The sequence below is a fragment of the Thalassophryne amazonica genome, chromosome 9 (assembly GCF_902500255.1).
Source record: "Thalassophryne amazonica chromosome 9, fThaAma1.1, whole genome shotgun sequence".
NCBI classification, from domain to species: Eukaryota; Metazoa; Chordata; class Actinopteri; order Batrachoidiformes; family Batrachoididae; genus Thalassophryne; species Thalassophryne amazonica.
Window position 1 is genome coordinate 2781264 of NC_047111.1, and position 23059 is coordinate 2804322.

Below are 23059 nucleotides of genomic sequence, written 5' to 3' on the forward strand. Positions count from 1 at the left end.
CTTTCTGAAAAAGTTTTGATGAAGCAAAGCGGCAGTCGATCAGTCAATTTCCTGACAATGAAAATCCGACGAGGGGGCTGGACCACTCCTCCCACAAGGCGTGCTCACAGGCGAATGACGCAACTGACAGGCGTGGAAAAAACTCACGCATGCGCACGAAGGTTCAAGCTTGGCTGATGCAATCACACATGATTCAAATCCATATCGTTTTTGCAAAAAAAAAAAAGGTCCGTTACTTTTCTAACAGACCTTGTATATATATATATATATATATATATATATATATATATATATATATATATATATATATATATATATATATATATATATAGCCTGGCATCCATCCATCTGTGGGAGACCATGGTGTAGGATCCAGTTGTTTTTTTGTTGTTTTTTTGCTTTTATTTGTTTGTTTTATATACTTTTTCATTTCAATTTATTTCATTTGTATAGCACCAAATCACAGCAAAGCTGCCTCATAGTGCTTCACACAAGTAAGGTCTAACCTTACCAACCCCTAGAGCAAGAACACAGACAACAGTGGTAAGGCAAAACTCCCTCTGATGATTTGAGGAAGAAACCTCAAGCAGACCAGACTCAGAAGGGTGACCCTCATGATACCAACACAACTGACAATACAAATATACAGGAAATTTTTGTCTTTTGTTTCCAGAGGTGGGTCAAGTCATTCTGAAGTCATGAATCTGCAAGTCCCAAGTCAAGTCTCAAGTCAGCTTGCAAAGAGTTGGTGGTCATTATGACTTGAGACTTGACTTGGGACTTGCAGATTCAAGACTTGAGAGTGATTTGATGGTGACTTCATCCCACCTCTATTTGTTTCTATCTGCACCTGCGCGAATGAGTTATCAGTCCAATGCGCGAGTGACAATCTCTGCTGCATTTGTTGGCCATGTACTATGATGCCTGCTGAGGCTGCCGCTGTCACTCCTTCCTCCTAGCTTGTTGCTCAGTGAGGCTGTGGTTCCTCTCCTGGTCAGTCCTCTGTGCACCTGTTTTGACAGTAAGACTCCAGGCTGCATGGTCCTCTGCACACTGTTCCCACGTGTTGACATTGATGCTGCACATTTTCATGTCCTTCTTGCAGACATCCTTGAAGCGCAGGCATGGTCGACCAGCCAAACGGGTGCCCTCTGCCAGCTCACCGTACAGTAGATCTTAAGTAATGTAGCAGTTGAGTGGTGGTAGCGGTTGAGCATTTTCTCATGTCCGGCATAGGCGGTCCATGCCTCGATACCTTAGAGGAGCGTGCTGAGCATGCAGGTCTGGTAGATGCACAGTTTTGTCTTCTCAGTGAGGCTGGAGTTGTTCTAGATTCTGTAGCTTAGTCTTGCCATAACTGCTGCTGCCTTCGCAATACTGCTGTTCATTTCAGCATCAATGTAGAGCAAGTTAGAGCAAGCAAGCTGATGGTCAGTCTGAACTCCTTGCAGGCGTGAGAGAGGCGGGTAACAAGCTGCTGCAGACCATCTTCAGAGTGTGATGTCAAGGCTGCATTGTCAGCAAAAAGCATCTCACGGATGAGTATCTCCACAACCTTGGGCTTGGCGCGAAGTCGGGCGATGTTGAAGAGCTTGCCATCGGCCCTGGTGTGAATGTACACTCCCTTGCTGCAATCATTCAAGGCGTACTGGAGAAGCATGGAGAAGAAGATTCTGAAGAGCATCGGGGCAAGGACACAGCCCTGTTTCCCCCACTGCTAACTGGGAAGGCCTCTGATGTTGCACCATTGAAGCGAACTGTATTGTGCATGTTCTCCTGGAATGAAGCACCACTGCAAGGTGTTTTGGGGGACAGGCAATCTTCTGCAGGAGCCTGAAGAGTCCTCTTCGACTGACCAACTCAAAAGCCTTGGTCAGGTCGATGAAGGAGATGTAGAGTGGCATTTGTTGTTCTTGACACTTCTCCTGCAGGTGGCGTATTGAAAAGATCATGTCCACGGTAGACTTCCCAGCTTGAAAGCCACACTGGGACTCTGGGTAAACACACGAGGCCAAGGTCGGTAGACACACTAGGGCAACACGGGCGATGGCCTTCCCAACAGTGCTGAGAAGGGAGATGCCTTGATAATTATTGCAGTCACTTCTGTCTCCTTTGTTCTTATACAAGGTAACAATACTCGCTTCTCGCATGTCTTGGGAAATGTGTCCCTGTTCCCAGCAGAGGCAGAAAAGATTGTGCAGGTGTTTTAGCAGCACAGGTTTCCCACTCTTTAAGACTTCTGATGGGGTGCCGTCACTCCCTGGGGCCTCCCCACTAGCAAAGCAGTCAATGGCTTTTCCAAGCTCTTCCATGGTTGGTAGCATGTCTAGCTCTTCCATGACTGGCAGATCTGGTATGTCCTTAAGGGCCGTGACTGTGACAATGTTTTGCATTGCATACAGCTTGAGAAAGTACCCAACCCAACACTGCAGCTGCTTCCCCTGGCCTGTGATGACTTCGCCTGTCTTTGACTTGAGTGGGGCAGACTTGGAGGTGGATGGGCCCATTGCTTTCTTGATGCCCTCATACATGCCTCTTGCTTCCCCAGTGTCGGCAGCTGTCAGTTTTCTGCTGCAGAGGTTCAGCCAGTAAGAGTTGGCGCAGTGGCAGGCGTTGCTGGGCTCTTCTCTTGACAGCTTTGAGGGCTTCTAATGTGCTGGGACTGGGTGCTGCTGTCAGGATTTGGCTGGTTCAGGGTTAGTGTTAATTTTGTCAGACAAAAAGAGACAAAATATGTTGGTCAACAACCCTTTTTCCAATGACTAAGACAAGACGATGACGAGACGGCACCAATGTTCTAAAAACACTGACTAAAACTGTGTAAATGTGCATTATTGTTGACAAATAAAAACCAGACAAAAAATGTTTTGCAAGAAATAAAAAATAAACAAAAACTCCCATCTACTACACAAGTAGTAGATGGAAGTAGTAGAAGAAACGCAACATCCAGTCCAGCTGTCATGTGTTTGTGCCAGAACACATCCAGGTGCGAGTACTGTAGGGGAGACGGGACCACAGTCACATTTTATATTTATATCCCTCTGAATCTGCTCAGCTATAAGAGTCTGGCTGTAAGAGTCATATTATTTAACACCAGTTTGTATTTGATTTTATTTTGTTGGTGTTTCTAATAAATATAAAACATCACAACAAGTACATCATTTGTAAATGTGTATTGAATCAACAAACAAGACACTTTTAGCAAAGTTGAACTGAAGATTCATTCATTCACTTCAGTTCAATTCATTCAAGATGTTTGTTATTCCAGACCTGTGGAACACAAGTCAGCTGGAATGAATAAACAAAAATGATCTCTGAAATAAATTGAAAAAGACTAAAATGTTTTGACTAAAAATCAACTAAAATACCTTGAGTTCTCCTTTGACTAAAATGTTGAGACTTTTAGTCGACTAAAACATGACAAAAACGATATGTGAATGACTAAATGTGACTAAGACTAAGAATGAACTTTGACACAAGACTAAATTGAAAAATGGTCAACAAAATTAACACTATTCAGAGTCCTGGTTATGGTTTGGTCGCCATGTCCTGCTTCTGTCTTTGATTATCTGTTGGTGGTTCTTGTTTGTCATTTATCTTCGGTGCTTGATTATTGGGTTATGTATCTTCGATTGTTTGTTTCATTTTTATCATATGTTGTATAATCTCTTTAATCTACTTTTGCCACTTGTGAGTTCCCTTCATTTTTGGTCTTAGCATTTATTTCCTAGATTGCCCGTTTGTTCTGTTCATGTTAACTGTTGATTTTTGGGTCTAATCTTTCTTTTGGCATTTTATGTTATTCAATGTTGGTTTTTCTGTCTCGTATTTCTCTTGCTTCAGTCTGCTTTGCTTTTGTCTCACCACATTGTCTTGCACCTGCCTCAGTGTCTTTTGGTCAGACCCCATTCCAGAACATTCCCCACATCTGTTTCACATTCAAGCCCCGATTGTCCCACCTTGTATTTAAGCCGTCACTGTCTCTCTGTCCCCAGCCAGTTTATTGAAGTCCTTTCGCATTCTCACCTTCTGTCACAGTCTTGTTTGCCTCGCTGTGTTTTGACCTTGAAAGTTTTTCTGATCTCTGCCACGCTGTGAACCTGAACCCTGCTTGTTTTTTGAAAAAACCTGATGGATTTGAATCACATGTGCTTGCATGAGCCAACCTTGAACCTTCATGCGCATGTGTGAACTTTTTCACGCCTGTCGATTGCATCATTTCCTGGTAAGCAGCCTTTGTGTGAGGACATGTGCAGTGCGCTTGGCGGATTTTCATTTCAAAGAAAAAGATGGAACGACTGGAGCAGCACCGCATCAAATTTTGCCAGAAACTGAGCGACAGCCAGGTGGAAACCATTCGGATGATTCAGATGGCTTTCGGTGACTTTTCAGTCGTGTGACTATCCGAGAAATTGTGGAAGAGGTGGGCATGTCACAGCATGTCCTGTGAGATTTCAACATGGAGGCGCTTTTGGTGCGCGGTCAGCAGCAGCATGAATTTCACTGGCACTCTTTTCATGGCCAAATCTTCTGTCACGGAATGTACCGAAAAAGTACTGATGTCCACCTCTTCTGCAATTTCTCGGATAGTCACACGACGGTCCTGCGTCACCACAGCATTCACTTTGGAAATTATCTGGTCATTTCAGCATGTTGATGGCCGACCAGAGCGTGGCGCGCTCTCCACCTTTGTGCGGATCTCTTTAAACCGGTTGTACCGCTCCTTAATCTGTGTGATGCCCAGAGGATCATCAACGAAAGCCGTCTGAATCATCCGAATGGTTTCCACTTGGTTGTTGCCCAGTTTCTGGCAAAATTTGATGCGGCGCTGCTCCAGTCGTTCCGCCATTTTCCTTGAAATGAAAATCCGCCGAGCGCACTACACATGTCCTCACACAAAGGCTGCTTACCAGGAAATGATGCAATCAACAGGCATGAAAAAGTTCACACATGCGCACGAAGGTTCAAGGTTGGCTCATGCAAGCACGTGATTCAAATCCATCAGGTTTTTGCAAAAAATAAAAAGGTCTGATACTTTTCTAACAGACCTCGTATAAACACATAATGAAGCCGTTTTACATAGACCTGCCACTGACATCATAGTGCCGCTCAACTCTGATTGGCTGTCAGCCCCGCCACTCAAAAATAGGAAACAGAATGAAACAATGTGACTTTTTAACATCTTAAAATTGGTCAAGGTTAGCCATCTTTGAACTTGTCCAAGGTCTGTATCCCAAGAATCAATCAATCAATTTTTTTATATAGCGCCAAATCACAACAAACAGTTGCCCCAAGGCGCTTTATATTGTAAGGCAAGGCCATACAATAATTATGTAAAACCCCAACGGTCAAAACGACCCCCTGTGAGCAAGCACTTGGCTACAGTGGGAAGGAAAAACTCCCTTTTAACAGGAAGAAACCTCCAGCAGAACCAGGCTCAGGGAGGGGCAGTCTTCTGCTGGGACTGGTTGGGGCTGAGGGAGAGAACCAGGAAAAAGACATGCTGTGAAGGGGAGCAGAGATTGATCACTAATGATTAAATGCAGAGTGGTGCATACAGAGCAAAAAGAGAAAGAAACAGTGCATCATGGGAACCCCCCAGCAGTCTACGTCTATAGCAGCATAACTAAGGCATGGTTCAGGGTCACCTGATCCAGCCCTAACTATAAGCTTTAGCAAAAAGGAAAGTTTTAAGCCTAATCTTAAAAGTAGAGAGGGTGTCTGTCTCCCTGATCTGAATTGGGAGCTGTTTCCACAGGAGAGGAGCCTGAAAGCTGAAGGCTCTGCCTCCCATTCTACTCTTACAAACCCTAGGAACTACAAGTAAGCCTGCAGTCTGAGAGCGAAGCGCTCTATTGGGGTGATATGGTACTACGAGGTCCCTAAGATAAGATGGGACCTGATTATTCAAAACCTTATAAGTAAGAAGAAGAATTTTAAATTCTATTCTAGAATTAACAGGAAGCCAATGAAGAGAGGCCAATATGGGTGAGATATGCTCTCTCCTTCTAGTCCCAGTCAGTACTCTAGCTGCAGCATTTTGAATTAACTGAAGGCTTTTTAGGGAACTTTTAGGACAACCTGATAATAATGAATTACAATAGTCCAGCCTAGAGGAAATAATGGTAGGGCTTCCTTGAGCAGCCTGGTAGGAATGGGGTCTAATAAACATGTTGATGGTTTGGATGAAGTAACTAATGAAAATAACTCAGACAGAACAATCGGAGAGAAAGAGTCTAACCAAATACCGGCATCACTGAAAGCAGCCAAAGATAACGATACGTCTTTGGGATGGTTATGAGTAATTTTTTCTCTAATAGTTAAAATTTTGTTAGCAAAGAAAGTCATGAAGTCATTACTAGTTAAAGTTAATGGAATACTCAGCTCAATAGAGCTCTGACTCTTTGTCAGCCTGGCTACAGTGCTGAAAAGAAACCTGGGGTTGTTCTTATTTTCTTCAATTAGTGATGAGTAGAAAGATGTCCTAGCTTTACGGAGGGCTTTTTTATAGAGCAACAGACTCTTAGCATTGAAAACCATATCCCTTTCAGTCTTGTAGATGGGTATCATCCCTACGGACTAGAAGAAAGGACACAAATAAGTATTTCATCCACTGTTGATTTTGCAAGTTTTGCCACCTACAAAGAATATAGAGGTCTGTAATTTTTATTGTAGGTTCACTTCAACTCAGACACAGAATCTAAAAAGAGATTCAGAAAATCTCATTGTATGATTTTTAAATAATTAATTTGCATTTTATTGCATGAAATAAGTCCCAGTCTGGAAAGAGCACCTGTTGTGTATGTGTGTGTGTGTGTGTGTGTGGGGGGGGGGGGGGGGGGGGGGGGTTGGTTGGTCTCTAATCTGTGCCCATTGTCTTTGTCTTCTGTCGGTGTCTGGTTAGTGGTGATCAATATGTTCTCTGTTCACGTCGCAGTGTCCTTGTTGTCGTGTCCCGTCTGCTCCTCTGTTTATGTGGTTATTGTCTTCTGCCCGCACCCTTTTTGTATTCATTGTGTGTCCTCCCTTGTCGGTCATTCATGTGTGTCCTCCTTGTGGTTCACGCTCTGTCTTTGTCCTTGGTCTGTCTCTTCTGCATCCATGTAATCAGTCCTCTGTCTCTGTTTTGGCTCCCCTGTCCCAAGTTCACCGTGTTGTGCTTCTCCTATGGTCTCCTGGTTTCTATTGTTCACCGTTGAGTTCCACATTGATTTTTGGATTTAGTTTTTAGTTATTCTTCATTTCTTTTTGTAGTTTGATTGTTGATTGCCTCCTTTTATGTGATGGTCTTCATATCAGTTTTTTCCACTGTTGCACTTTATGCATTGTTGAGTTCCACTTTTGTTTTTGTGTACTTGGAGTTCTGTTTTAGTTTTGTGAGTTTCTCTGTTGCATTTTGTTATTGTTATGTTTTATTTTCTACTCACGTTCAGATGAGTTTTAGGCACCGTGTGTTCCTTTAGTTTATCATGAGTGTCATTTGTTCCTGCCCTCGCTGATTTTACACACCTGTTGTTTATTACTTTATTTTGTGTTTAAGCCTCCACCTGTCCACCCCCCCCCCCCCCCAGTTGATTGTCGATTCACATCGATTCCCGCTGTTTGTGAGTATCTTGAGATTGCCTGTGTTTTTCATGTAGTTCCGTGTTACTTCTTGTGTGTTTGATTCATGCAGAGTAACTCTGATTTGGTCTCTCTTTGCATCTTATTTTTGGACTCCTTTTCCCATGTCCCATGTTTTGTCATTGTCTGGATTGTTTACCACTATTATTGGGATTAATAAATCACCTGAGTTTTTGCACTTATCTCCTACCTCTTCACTACCTGCATATTGGGGTTCCCTCAGACACTGCAAATTGTAACAGGCACCCACAGTTTGTAACTATGGGATATGATACTACTCTCTGAGTCAGGGCAGATGCTTACAAGGATTATTTCTTCAATGTCCACTACTTGTTGATCAGCAACTTAAACTGTCTGGCTTCACGCCCAAGAAATTAAACTGTATTCTAGCTCCATGAGTACTTATAAAATGCATGAATATCATCAGTGCTTCTCTGTGGTCTATTTTTGCAAAGTGTACAATTCTGTTGGTTGGACTGCTCTCTGTGACATCCTGAGAATTTACTGGACATCACAGCCAGCCTATAACAGATAGTGTGAGTGCTGTGCGGAGCAGAGGCAATGGCTCAAAAATAACCATCTGTCTGCCACTGCCAGGTCCCCTTGGTGTTCTCCAACCACTAGGGTCCACTTATACCCCTATTCCACAGAGCACTGTTCCTTCCCGTTTCATACTGAATACCAAATTAGGGCATCACAGCAACTTCTTGATCCATCTTTTGTTAATATTGAACAAACTTGATATACACAGTAGGTATGGCAATCATCGGCACCAGTTTTGCTATTGGGTAACCCAGTCCAGTCGAAGATTCAAGCTTCTCTACGATGCTGAAGAGGCAAAGCGTGGCTGTGATGAACACTGATTGTGAAAAAAAGGAGTGCTGTGACGCTATTATCGCAGTTGCTGAAAGGAGTTTCAGCTTTTCAAATGTTATTAAGTAACAAAGCAAAATAGAATAGGGAAAAAACACATGATGAAAATAAAATGAGTAAATCAAAGCTGGAGCAGAAGGTGAGTAAGAGAAAGGAGGCAAAAATGGACTCCAAACCCCAGATGGTATGGTAGAGCGTCCAGACGGAAGCCACTCCTTAGTAAGAGACACATGGCAGCCCACCTGGAGTTTGACAAAAGACACCTGAAGGACTCTGAGACTGGGAGAAACAAAATTCTCTGGTCTGATTAGACAAAGATTGAACTCTTTGGCATCATGTTTGGAGTAAACCAGGCACCATCCCTACAGTGAAGCATTTTGGTGACAGCATCATGCTGTGGGGATGTTTTTTAGCAGCAGGAACTGGGAGACTAGTCAGGATTGAGGGAAAGATGAATGTCCAGTCCAGCATTAGGGGTCTTCAGTTGGTTCAAAATACTGCTGCCATGAAGCAGACGTTTGACCACATTACACCCATTTTGGTGTCTCTTCACTGGCTTCCTGTACCTGTGAGATCAGATTTTTAGGTTCTGTTATTAACCTATAAAATTATTCACAGACTGGCACCTCCCTACTTAGCTGAACTACGTATGTACCGACCCGGGCTCTGTGTTCTCAGGCCACAGGACTACTTTGTGTCCCTAAGGTTATAATAAAGTCATCAGGCCACTGAGCCTTCTCTTATCATGCACCTGTTATCAACCACCTATTTGACCTACTACCCTCCGGCCAATGGTATAGGTCAATCAAAACTAGGACAGACTCAGGGACAGCTTTCTTCCCAGAGCGATCACTGCACTGAACAATAACAAACCACTTTAATCTGCACTTTTCAAGTTTCTTGTGCAATATCTGTAAACCATGTGCAATATTTCCCGTGCAATATTATCTCACAGTTGTATATAATTCTCATTTTACATTTTACTTGGTCCACATTTTATTTTATTTAGTTGTACACGTACTTTGAATAATTTATTGTTAAATTTTATTATCTTTTATTTGGCTAACAATTACTCGCACCTCGGAAAAGCACCTTTTTGGAGTTGCACTCAAATCTCGTTGCAATGCAAATTACAATGACAATAAAGGCGATTCTGATTCTGAATGATCTCTCTGCAGAGATAAAACAGTCAGATTCAGTGGAGTTGTTCAAGTCCCTCCCAATGTAATATGGAACTATGCTTCCTGTGCTTTTAATTCATATTATTAATGACAGAACAGGTCTCAGCCTCACTACATCTAAATTCTGGGTCTGTTAGTGAAGCTCAGATTTAGCTGCCAGCAACCAGTTTAATAATCTCTCTGTTTCCCTGTTGATTTACTGCTGGTGAATTAATGCCTTAGGTGCAGTTATTTCTGGCTGACTGATTCTGCTCGCTTCCTCTTTGTCTGTTGCACTGAAGAACATTTTAAGGACCAAACCCTGCATCCAGAGGACTGGACAAACCAGCCATTGGCCTTGAAATCTGCTGTATTCAAGAGCTGGAAACAGAGCCTAAGCACTAAGATGTTTTGATGTTCTGTTTCCTACCCAAGTCCTTGGTCTGTGTGTTACATCCCCATCTTCTGTCAGCTGTGTGTGCGCGCCCCCGGTTCATGTCAGTGTTTGGTATGTGTGGGTGTGTGTTTGCATGTTTATGCGCTCACTGTCATCCGCGTGATCTCTGTTTTGCTTGGTGTGTGTATTCCCACTTTGTGTTGGGGTCATACGCATTGGGTGTGTGCGCTTCCGGTTTGTTGTTGAGTCGTGCAGTTGTGTGCAATTCAGCACACCTGTTGTTCATTAGTTCAGCCTTCATAATCTGCTCCTTGTTCTCTGTTGGGTTGCGGGTTAATTGTTTGTTGGTTATGAATGTTTGTCGTTTCATCTCAGATCTCTGTTGTAAGTATTGCTGGTTGTTTTCCTCCTCCACATAGTTCTTGTATTTTTCCATTATTCCTGGTCGGTGGTGGGCACAGTTAAACAAAACGTTAGCTTCAATAACAGATAATCAGCTAACTGAAAGGTTATCTTTTATAAAGCTAAACCAATGAACCACCCAAAAATTTATCGGAGGCTCCAGCTAACCGATAACTTCCAGTATTGTCTCCAGTACACTTACAACTACTAACAAGATGATTTTGAGTTTTAACACCACGTTTGCTTCTGGTAGCATCAAAGATGACCACAGACCCAAACAATGAGTTGGCACATCTGTCTTTGTGCACCCTGCCCCCTGCGCACCTCCGTGTTGGAAACCATTCGCAAGATTCAGATGGCTTTCGGTGGCTTTTCAGTCGAGTGAGTATCTGAGAAATTGTGTAAGAGCTGGACATGTCACAACATGTCCTGTGAGACTTCCAACACAGAGGTGCTTTTTGTTCTGCGCCATTAGCGGCTCCATCCCAACGCGCAAATTCCTCTGCACGTCTTTCATTACAAAATCTCCTGTAACAGTGGAATGTGCCGAAAAAGTGCTGATGTCCACCTCTTCTGCAATTTCTCTGGTAGTCAGACGACGTCCTGGATCAACACAGCGAGCAAAGATCTGGTCATTTCAGCCTGTCGATGGCCGCTCGGAGCGCGTCGCGCCCTCCGCCATTGTGCGCCGTCTTTAAACCGGTTGTAACACTCCTCGTCACTGAAAGCCATCTGAATCTTCCGAATGGTTTCCACCTAGCTGTCTCTCACAGTTTCTGGAAAAATTTGATTCAGCGCTGCTCCAATCGTTCAGACATTTCCCTCGCAATATAACTCTGACGAGGGGGGAGGACCAGTGCTCACACAAAGCCTGCTCACAGGCGAATGACGCAACTGACAGGCATGAAAAAAATCACGCATGTTCACGAAGGTTCAAGGTTGGCTCATGCAAGCACACATGATTCAAATCCTTCAGGTTTTTGAAAAAAATAAAAAGGTCCGATACTTTTCTAACAGACCTTGTAATGCACTAATTCTGAAGTTTTGTAACAAACACAGACAGATGCCAAAGGGATTATGGGTAAAATGTGCCTCCGCTAACACTGATTGGTTGATTCATTCTATGTCAAAACCAACACATTAATGTGAGGTGTGTGTGTGTGTGTGTTTACATATAAATGTGCTTTTGTAAGATATGCCATTTTTATTTGTAAAAAAAAAAAAAAGCCATTTGCAAAAAGCCAAAAAGTCAAGTTGTGAACTGATTTGACAACCGTCTGATATAACCGGGGTCAAAATAAATAGAACACTGCCATCTACTGGCATCCAGATGCTCATACTGCCATGAACACTACTGGCCAGTAGATGGCAGTAGAGACTGTGAAATCTTGCCAAAACAAAATTCCAGATAATCCGTGTCTGCTATGTTTAAGATGTGTGGAATTTAATAAACGCAGACGGAATTTCAGACATCTTATATATATTACTCTGGAACAAAGACGACAGACAGTGTTTGACATAAGCAGGATTCTAAAGTGCAAATGGGAATCAATTGCAATGATTCCAACTGAAAATAATGGAGAAGCAACCTGGGCTTCTTCATTTGGAACATGTATCTGCTATATTTGAATTATACTGGTGTAATTTCACCGGAGTAACATAAACACGCATAAGACACTTGTATTGTAATAATCTCAAACGAGAATTGATAGTTTGCTCATGGGCTTTATTACAAACAAATTCCTGAATGGCGCCTCTTTAATTTTTTATGTATTTGCTGAAAACGGTCAAAGGAGGAGAAGAGACTTTATTGTCATTGTACTCTTGTTATACAACGAAATGTGTCCTCTGTATTTAACCATCCTAATTACAGTTAGACACAATCCAACCACTAGGGGCAGTGTGCAGCCACAGTCCAGAGACCAACTCCAGATGTAGAGATGCTGCCTTGCTCAGGGGCAGAGAAAGGAGCAGACCCTTAATAAGCAGGTTCTTTTGATTGTGGGAGGAAACCCACACAGACACAGGGAGAACATGCAGGCTCCACAGAGAAAAGATGGGAAGTGATCCCACGACCTTCTTGCTGTGAGGCACCAGTGCTAATCACTAAGCCACCGTGCCGCTGAAGTGGATCAGCTGCACTCTTGCTGAGGAGCTGCTGTTGGTCTGTAATCCTGGCAGGTTTATGTGAGTGAATGAATGAATGCAGACTGTATTTGTGTGGTGGTTTGATGATGATGACCTGTATATACGAGGTCTGTTAGAAAACTATACGACCGTTTTATTTTTTGCAAAAACTATATGGATTTGAATCATGTGCGCTTGCATCAGCCAAGCTTGAACTTTCGTGCGCATGCGTGAGTTTTTTCACACCTGTCAGTTGCGTCATTCGCCTGTGGGCAGGCTTTGAGTGAGCACTGGTCCACCCCCCTCGTCGGATTTTCATTGTCAGGGAAATGGCTGAGCGATTGGAGCAGCGCTGAATCAAAGTTTTGTTGTGTGGGCCGCCAGAAGAGGAGGTACTGCTGGCCCACCACCAGAGGGCGCCCTGCCTGAAGTGCGGGCTTCAGGCACGAGAGGGCGCTGCCGCCACGGACACAACCGGGAGTGACAGCTGTCACACATCAACTCATGACAGCTGTCACCCATCATTTCATCACTCCATAAAAGCCGGATGTCATCTCCACCTCGCTGCCGAGATATCATCTACCTGTGAAGGTAATATTCTCTGCTGTATCTGAACTTAACACTGACTTTATAGTCTGAACTTCTTTGCAGCCGTTTTCCTGTGGGTGTTGCCTTATCTGTGGGATTGGCATTTTGGTGTGATCAGCGATGGCTTTGCTTCACACCCCAACCAGATAAGTGGTTAACAGGAGCTGCACGAGTGTGTGATTAGAGGTGGAGGTGACTTTCCACCTTCTGACTGTTTTTGTTACTGGGTGTGCACACACCCACGTCTCACTGTTTGTGCTCCTCGCCAGCAGTACCAGATCCGACAGTCGGGACGGTGATCACCTGGGAATTCGGGACTTGGCGGCTCCAGTATTCACCAGGTTCGGTGGCAGCGGAAATCGTGTGGTTCCGGCTCTTCTCAGGACAGACGTCTTCTATCCTCGAGCCTGCCCACACGTCACCTTTGTGTATTGACTGCTATCAGATTCTGAGATTGTCTGTATATTCGTTGTGCACATTCACAACATTAAATTGTTACCTTTTGGCTCATCTATTGACCGTTCATTTGCGCCCCCTGTTGTGGGTCCGTGTCACTACACTTTCCCCAACAGGATATCTCGGCCAACGTCATGGATCCCGAGGGGCGTCAACCATCTGTTGGACAGCCAATGGAAGAGCAGGGTGCGCAGGCGTTGGCTGGAGGCGTGATTGGTGAGTTGCAGCACATCCTCACCGCCTTTACCGCTCGGATGGACCTGATAACCGAGCAAAACGTCATCCTTAATCGCAGGATGGAGGCTCTCACCGCGCAGGTGGAAGCGCGCGCTCAGGGCGCTGCTGCAGCTCCTCCTCCTGCCGACCCGGTGCCGAATACAGACATTCCACTGGTCATTCAACGACCCCCCCACCATCCCCTGAAGCATACATAAGCCCCCCAGAGCCGTACGGAGGTTGTGTGGAGACGTGCGTGGACTTTCTTATGCAGTGTTCGCTCGTCTTTGCACAACGTCCCGTGATGTACGTGTCTGACGGCAGCAAGGTTGCTTACGTGATTAATTTGCTTCGAGGCGAGGCACGCGCTTGGGCTACAGTGCTTTGGGAACAGAGTTCACGGCTCCTCGCCTCTTATACTGGGTTTGTGAGGGAGCTCAGAACTGTTTTTGATCACCCTAACAGAGGCGAAACCGCGTCTACCGTGCTGCTGTCAATGAGACAGGGGCGCCGCAGCGCAGCCGAATATGCAGTCGACTTCCGCATCACGGCTGCGAGATCCGGCTGGAATATGACTGCGCTCCGCGCCGCCTTCATAAACGGACTGTCGTCGGTCCTGAAGGAGCACCTGGTGGCTAAGGAGGACCTGCGGGATTTGGCTGAGCTTATCGATTTGGTTATACGATTGGACAATCGGTTAGAAGAACGCCGACGGGAGCGAGGCGAAGGGCGTGGTCAGGCACAAGCCGCCCTCTTCCTCCCGGGTCCGAAAGAGAGCCGTCTTCCCCACGCTCCACAGCCACAGCGCTCCGTGTGGCTACAGCTCCCCCTGCTGACGGTGCTAGGGACACGAGCAGGGCCACATTCAGACAGAGGAGGCTGGTCCGCGGGGAGTGTTTTGTCTGCGGCTCGAGTGAGCATCAGCAGAGAGACTGCCTCAAACGGTCAAAACACAAACGCCCGCCCTTAGAGACTGGGCTGAGGGGGGGTCAAAACATTCACGTGGGTCATACACATCTGTCAACACGACTCCCAGTTAAAATCCTGAGCGGGGATTTAACCCTTCAAGCCCCAGCACTGGTGGACACGGGGTCAGAAGGGAATCTGCTGGATAGCAGATGGGCAAGGGAGGTAGGGCTCCCTCTGGTGGTGCTTTCTTCGCCAGTGAAGGTGCGAGCACTAGATGGCACTCTTCTCCCTTTTATCACACACAAGACACTACCTGTAACCCTGGTAGTGTCTAGGAATCACCGGAAGGAGATTGAGTTTTTTGTAACTCCTTCTACCTCCCGCGTGATTTCGGGCTTCCCATGGATGATTAAACACAATCCCCGGATTGATTGGCCGTCTGGGGTTGTGACTCAGTGGAGCGAAACCGGCAGTGTTTAGGATCCTCGGTTCCTCCCGGTGTAAATGCTAATGCGGAGGTTAAAGTCCCTCCCAATCTGACGGCGGTGCCGGTTGAGTACCACGACCTTGCTGACGTCTTCAGCAAGGATCTGGCACTCACCCTTCCCCCGCACCGTCCGTATGATTGTGCCATTGATTTGGTCCCGGGCGCTGAGTACCCGTCCAGCAGGCTGTACAACCTCTCAAGTCCTGAGCGCGAATCAATGGAGACCTACATCCGGGACTCATTAGCTGCCGGGCTGATCCGGAATTCCACCTCCCCGATGGGTGCGGGTTTCTTTTTTGTGGGCAAGAAAGATGGCGGACTCCGTCCATGCATTGATTACAGGGGGCTGAACGACATAACGGTTCGTAATCGATACCCTTTACCCCTGTTGGATTCAGTGTTCACGCCCCTGCATGGAGCCCAAATTTTCACCAAACTGGACCTTAGGAATGCGTATCACCTGGTTCGGATCCGGAAGGGAGACGAATGGAAGACAGCATTTAACACCCCATTAGGTCATTTTGAGTACCTGGTCATGCCGTTCGGCCTCACTAACGCCCCCGCGACGTTCCAAGCTTTGGTTAATGACGTCTTGCGGGACTTCCTGCACCGATTCGTCTTCGTATATCTGGATGACATACTCATCTTTTCCCCGGACCCTGAGACTCATGTCCAGCATGTACGTCAGGTCCTGCAGCAGTTGTTGGAGAACCGGCTGTTTGTGAAGGGTGAGAAGTGTGAGTTTCACCACACCTCTTTGTCCTTCCTGGGGTTCATCATCTCCTCCAACTCCGTCGCCCCTGATCCGGCCAAGGTTGCGGCGGTGAGAGATTGGCCCCAACCAACAAGCCGTAGGAAGCTGCAACAGTTCCTCGGCTTCGCAAATTTCTACAGGAGGTTCATTAAGGGCTACAGTCAGGTAGTTAGCCCCCTGACAGCCCTGACCTCTCCAAAAGTCCCCTTCACCTGGTTGGATGGGTTCGAAGCCGCGTTCAAGGAGTTGAAACGCCGGTTCTCGTCTGCACCAGTTCTGGTGCAGCCCGACCCTAGCCGCCAGTTCGTGGTTGAAGTGGACGCCTCTGACTCAGGGATAGGAGCCGTGCTATCCCAGAGCGGAGAGACCGATCACCCGTGTGCCTACTTTTCTCGCAAGTTGACCCCAGCTGAACGGAACTATGACGTCGGCAATCGAGAACTCCTTGCGGTGAAAGAGGCTCTTGAGGAGTGGAGACACCTGTTGGAGGGAGCGTCTGTGCCGTTCACGGTTTTCACTGACCATCGGAACCTGGAGTATATCAGGACCGCCAAGCGGCTGAACCCCAGGCAAGCCCCCTGGTCACTGTTCTTCAGACGTTTTGACTTCCGAATCACCTACCGCCTCAGGACCAAGAACCAGAGATCGGATGCCTTGTCCCGGGTGCATGAAGATGAGGTCAAGACTGAGCTGTTGGATCCACCGGAGCCCATCATTCCAGAGTCCACTATCATGGCAGAGAACTGGGGGCCAACATGAGCCTCTCGTCTGGGTATCACCTTCAGACGAATGGACAGGCAGAGCGGGCCAACCAAGAACTTGAACAGGCCCTCCGCTGTGTTACATCCACCCACCCGTCGGCCTGGAGTCACCATCTGGCCTGGATCGAGTACGCCCATAACAGCCAGGTGTCCTCTGCCACCGGCCTCTCCCCATTTGAGGTGTGTCTGGGGTACCAGCCCCCATTGTTCCCCGTGGTGGAGGGAGAGGTCGGTGTGCCCTCGGTCCAGGCCCACCTGCGAAGATGCCCTCGGGTGTGGCGCACCGCCCGTTCTGCCTTGTTGAAGGCCCGGACGAGGGCTAAGGCCCATGCAGACCGCCGGCGTTCCCCGGCCCCTGCTTACCAGCCCGGGCAGGAGGTGTGGCTTTCAACGAAGGACATCCCCCTCCAAGTGGACTCAGCCAAACTCAAGGACAGGTATATTGGTCCATTCAAGATCCTCAAAGTCCTCAGTCCGGCCGCAGTGAAGCTCCAGCTCCCAGCTTCACTGCGGGTCCACCCGGTTTTTCATGTTTCCCGGATCAAGCCACACCACACCTCACCCCTCTGTGCTCCCGGACCGGCGTCGCCTCCTGCCCGGATCATCGATGGGGAGCCTGCATGGACTGGGAGGGGTATGGACCTGAAGAACGCTCCTGGGTGAAGAGGAGCTTCATCCTGGACCCGGACCTCCTGGCCAACTTCTACCGACATCACCCGGACAAGCCTGGTCGGGCGCCAGGAGGCGCCTGTTGAGGGGGGGGTCCTGTTGTGTGGGCCGCCAGAAGAGGAGGTACTGCTGGCCCACCACCAGAGGGCGCCCTGCCTGAAGTGCGGGCTTCAGGCACGAGAGGGCGCTGCCGCCACGGACACAACCGGGAGTGACAGCTGTCACACATCAACTCATGACAGCTGTCACCCATCATTTCATCACTCCATAAAAGCCGGATGTCATCTCCACCTCGCTGCCGAGATATCATCTACCTGTGAAGGTAATATTCTCTGCTTTATCTGAACTTAACACTGACTTTATAGTCTGAACTTCTTTGCAGCCGTTTTCCTGTGGGTGTTGCCTTATCTGTGGGATTGGCGTTTTGGTGTGATCAGCGACAGCTTCGCTTCACACCCCAACCAGATAAGTGGTTAACAGGAGCTGCACGAGTGTGTGATTAGAGGTGGAGGTGACTTTCCACCTTCTGACTGTTTTTGTTACTGGGTGTGCACACACCCACGTCTCACTGTTTGTGCTCCTTGCCAGCAGTACCAGATCCGACAGTCGGGGATGGTGATCACCTGGGAATTCGGGACTTGGCGGCTCCAGTATTCACCAGGTTCGGTGGCGGCGGAAATCATGTGGTTTCAGCTCTTCTCAGGACAGACGTCTTCTATCCTCGAGCCTGCCCACACGTCACCTTTGTGTATTGACTGCTATCAGATTCTGAGATTGTCTGTATATTCGTTGTGCACATTCACAACATTAAATTGTTACCTTTTGGCTCATCTATTGACCGTTCATTTGCGCCCCCTGTTGTGGATCCGTGTCACTACACTTTCCCCAACAATTTTTCCAGAAACTGTGAGAGACAGCCAGGTGGAAACCATTCGGAAGATTCAGACGGCTTTCGGTGAGGATACTTTCGGTGTCACACAGATTAAGGAGCATTACAACCGGATTAAAGACGGCCCACAGTGGCGGAGGGCGCCGGGCTGAAACGACCAGATCATTTCCAAAGTGAAGGCTGTGTTGATCCGGGACGTCGTCTGACTACCAGAGAAATTGCAGAAAATGTGGACATCAGCACTTTTGCAGCACATTCCACTGTTACAGGAGATTTTGTAATGAAAGACGTGCGGAGGAATTTGCGCACAACAAAAAGCACGTCCGTGTTGGAAACCATTCGGAAGATTCAGATGGCTTTCAGTGGCTTTTCAGTCGAGTGAGTATCCGAGAAATTGTGTAACAGCTGGGCATGTCACAACTTGTCACAGCAAACCTTCACTTTGGAAATGATCTGGTCGTTTCAGCCTGTCGATTGCCACTCGGAGCGCAGCGCGCCCTCCGCCGCTGTGGGCCGTCTTTAATCCAGTTGTAATGCTCCTTAAGCTGTGTGACGCCCAGCGCATCCTCACCGAAAGCCGTCTGAATCTTCCGAATGGTTTCCACCTGGCTGTCTCTCACAGTTTCTGGAAAAATTTGATTTAGCGCTGCTCCAATCGCTCAGCCATTTCCCTGACAATGAAAATCTGATGAGGGGGGTGGACCAGTGCTCACTCAAAGCCTGCCCACAGACGAATGTCGCAACCGACAGGCGTGAAAAAGCTCACGCATGCGCACGAAGGTTCAAGCTTGGCTGATGCAAGCACACATGATTCAAATCCATATAGTTTTTAAAAATAAAAAGGTCAGATAGTTTTCTAACAAACCTCGTATATATCAAATATTTTTTTTTCTGAGGTAAAGTCTTACCTGTGATAAGCCAAGGTGAACTGATGCCGTTTCAGAGATGTACATGACTTTGCCATCAGCAGCAACCATGAACACGAAGCCATCCAGAGTCTGAGGGATAATGGCAGAAATACTTTATTAATCCCAGTGGGAACATAGTTTTTGTTCTGACGACTCTCACTGAGAGTAGAACTGCAACTAGAAAAGAAATATATGGAAACTAAAAGAATTACAATAGAAAAGTACAGTAAGAGAAAATGTCGCCACAAGTGATGCCTGACGTGGTTCAAGCACTGTTCACGGCATCCCACACACGAAAAACACAGACACATGGAGGCATTTAAATGTAGTGAGTGCAGTAAAAATGTACGCAGTCTTTGAAGTCATCCCGTTTGTCACTTTAACCACGTGCACTTCTGACCTCACAACATTACCAACCTCCTCTGTGGCCTTACTGTTCTCTTTTTGGCCGGTGTCTCCAATTTTAATTTCAATTTTCTTTCATTTATATTGCCCCAAATCACAACAAAGTTGCTTCAAGGTGCTTCACACAGTAAGGTCTAACCTCACCAACCCCCAGAGCAAGACCAGGTGGCAGCGGCAAGGAAAAACTCCCTCTGATGATGTCAGGAAGAAACCTCAAGCAGATCATTGCCAAAGTTCTACTGTGGTGGTTACAGCACCCCCTTCAGGTCAATTCATATGTCAGTTTTTCATAAGGCCCTAGTGAAGAAGTCCACTAGGTTTGAGTTAGAAGGTTTAGTTAAATAAGCCACACACAGTCAAATTTATCAGGCATTTGTAGCAAGACAGGAAGATATTTCCAAAATTCAGCCAATAACTTCACAGCACATTGACTGCTCATCCATTTGGTCAGTTTGAAACCACCTTTGGAACATGCGGACACCAGATGATGATAAATCCTCACGTCACTTCTTCACTACCCACTGCTATGAGACAATCAGGCATAAACGCAACGTCACACTTTCTCCATTGTTTCTTGGCTGAATCGCTCTGCTGTCTTCAGCACATTTCCTCAAAGCAAAGTTAACGCAACTTGGTGACGACGTTCCATCAAAGAAACACACCTTCAATCTGAAGTCCTCCAGTTTTTGTTTAAGGTCCCTCAGCAAATCCATAAATTCAGCTGGCACTCTCACCACATGAAACGTGGACTCTGTGTCTGCCAGGTTCTTTTCTGAAGCTGGTCATATCTCCCAGCAGTGAGCTTGTGAGTTCTCATCCCTGCAAGAGCTGAACACTGCGAGACACTGACTGGAAAATTGCTCCACAGTTGAACAGAGCATCCTTTTCCACGGACAGTAAACACTGTGGTGTGGTATATACCACAATCTCCCATCACCGTGAGCCACTTGTTCTGACATCCTTTGGAGACAACGCCAGTGTGAATGCTGTATGCTGCTGTTGCAAGGATGCATCTTTCTGAACCTTCTCTGTAGCTTTAGAGCGCGCCTGTTGTTTGGCCTGCTCACCTGACTATTTCTCAGAGGCAAAGTGATGTGGCAGTGCCCATCCACAAGCTCAGCACAATCTGTGACCAACTTCATGAAGTTTTGATCATCTCTTGAAAACACAGGTTATGTGACATAGCCTCATTCTGGAAAATCGGTTTAAACTGCAGCTGCCAAAGGTAATCAAGATTCAAAACAGAGCTTCTCGTAACCATTGCAACACCACGTTCTTCACCATTGTCACCCCCAGTGGTCCACTGACAGACCTTCCAAGAATGGTCTTGATTGTACAGGGTCCATTATCTACACTACAGATCACTTCCAGTGGCTCCAGAGCCTTTGGCACATTGGTACCTATCAATCAGCAGTTTGATTCCTGAGTCTGTTTCTGACTAGTGGATGTATCTTAAGTCATGGTTAAGTTAAGTTAAGGCCATGTCTGAAGATCCTTTACAATCCTGGAATATTGTATCGGTTGACTGGCACTGCAGCCGCTGAGGTGGGTAGATGATCCGAGCAGCTCTTGCTTCTGGTGTGATGCGCCCAGCCCGATAAATGGCTCAATAATCTCAAGAGAAATGTTGTAGAAAAACAAACAACACCTCAGGAAGGTAGACAACAAGTTACAAACTTTATTTTTTATCCATATACGAGGGCTGTCCGTAAAGTATAGGTCGCAGCCGACGCGGTGCGGCAGCACAGGAAAAACACCTCCGTGTTGATAACCATTTGTTAAAATCCAGTTGGCTTTTGATGGCTTTCAGTGGAGTGAGTATATGAGAAATTGTTTATCAGCTGGAGATGTTCCAACTTGTCCTCAAGGCTTCCAACAGAGGTGTTTTTCCTGTGACGGAGCGTCGCGGCGGCTGCGAGCCGACGCTGCAATCCGCCCGCACGTCTTTCATTAAAAAAATCTCCTTTAACAGTGGAATATCCGGATAAAATGCTGAAACCGACTTCTTCTGATACTTCTCTGTTCTCTCACGACGTCCTGGATCAACAGAGCCTGAAATGTGGAGGTTTTAAGCTTGAAACAGGCTGATGACACTACCTGAGAGCGCTGCGCGACGTCTCGCACCGTGAAAAGTCCTTAAAGCGACAGAATCACCTCAAAATCTCTCATCAGCTGTTAAAATTTTCACTGAAGACCAGCTTAATTTTTCGAACCATGTCCACTTCGATGTGTCTCACAGGTTTAGAAAAAATTTTGATCAAACAAAGCTCCAGTCTCTCAGCAACTTCTCAGACAAAGGAATTCCGACGAGGGGCTGGATGACTCCTCCCACAAGGAGTGCTCACAGGCGAATGACGTCACCGACAGGCGTGGAAAAACTCACGCATGCGCACGAGGGTTCAAGCATGTCTGACGTAAAAACATATGAATGAAATCCATATAGTTTTTGAAAAAAATAAAAAGGACCTATACTTTACGGACAGACCTTGTAAACTGTCCTCTGAGCCAGAAAAATAATATTGACATGAATGAGCAGATGGTGAAGAAACTACAAAGTGCAAAAACAAGACACCAGCAAAATATTCAATAAATTCAGGTGTGGTGTCACCGGAATTTATTATTTGTCTGTCTGTCTGTTAGCAGGATTTCGTCAAAACTAAAGATTTTGACAAAAATTTCACCACAGATAGATACAGTATTAGGACATGGAAGACTCCACTGGATTTTGGAGGTGATCTGGATCCGGATTGCAGACGTCAGAAATCTGATTGCTCTTGTTTAAAATATTGGTAACTGGTTAATACTGTTATTTGTTTGTACTTGAAAAGCTGTCTGTTTACAATGACCAGGTGAGGACGTCAGACTCCATTAAAGCTTCACACCCAAACAGTTGGTGGCGGTAATGCACCGTGTCGGTTTTCAAACTGCCAATAAACTCGACGGAAGAAGAATAAGAAGACACGGTGAGGTTCATTTCCACCTGTCGTTTATTTTGGTTGTTGTAGGTGGGACAAAGTACTGCCATCCAGTGTTTCACGCTTCACCTCATCACCGGGGACTTTAACCACGCCTCCCTCTCCACCACCCTTCCCACATTCACCCAGTATGTCACGTGTAAAACCAGGGACAATAGAATACTGGACCTTTTTTACGCTAATGTGGAGGATGCTTACACCTCTGCCCCCCTCCCCCCGCTCAGACGCTCGGATCACAACTTCGTCTACATGCTCCCCCAATACACACCCAGGGTGAAAAGAGAACCAATACACAAAAGGTCAGTGAAACTCTGGACTGAAGAGGCCACTGAGAGGCTGAGGGACTGTTTCAGAACCACAGACTGGAGCATGTTTCAAAACTCTCACAGTGAAGTCATCAACAACCTGACCCAGTGTGTCACTGACTACATGAACTTCTGTGTGGAGAGCACTGTGCCCA

General features: G+C 46.5%; 1 protein-coding gene across 1 annotated transcript in view; it reads right to left on the minus strand.

The window, feature by feature from the left end:
* The window catches only part of sim2 (SIM bHLH transcription factor 2), a 266456-nt gene that overhangs the window by 176222 nt on the left and 67175 nt on the right, over positions 1 to 23059 (minus strand). The window contains exon 3 of the mRNA XM_034177491.1: positions 19220 to 19309. Within this exon, the coding sequence (XP_034033382.1) occupies positions 19220 to 19309 (90 nt within the window). The remainder of the gene's footprint in view (positions 1 to 19219; positions 19310 to 23059) is intronic.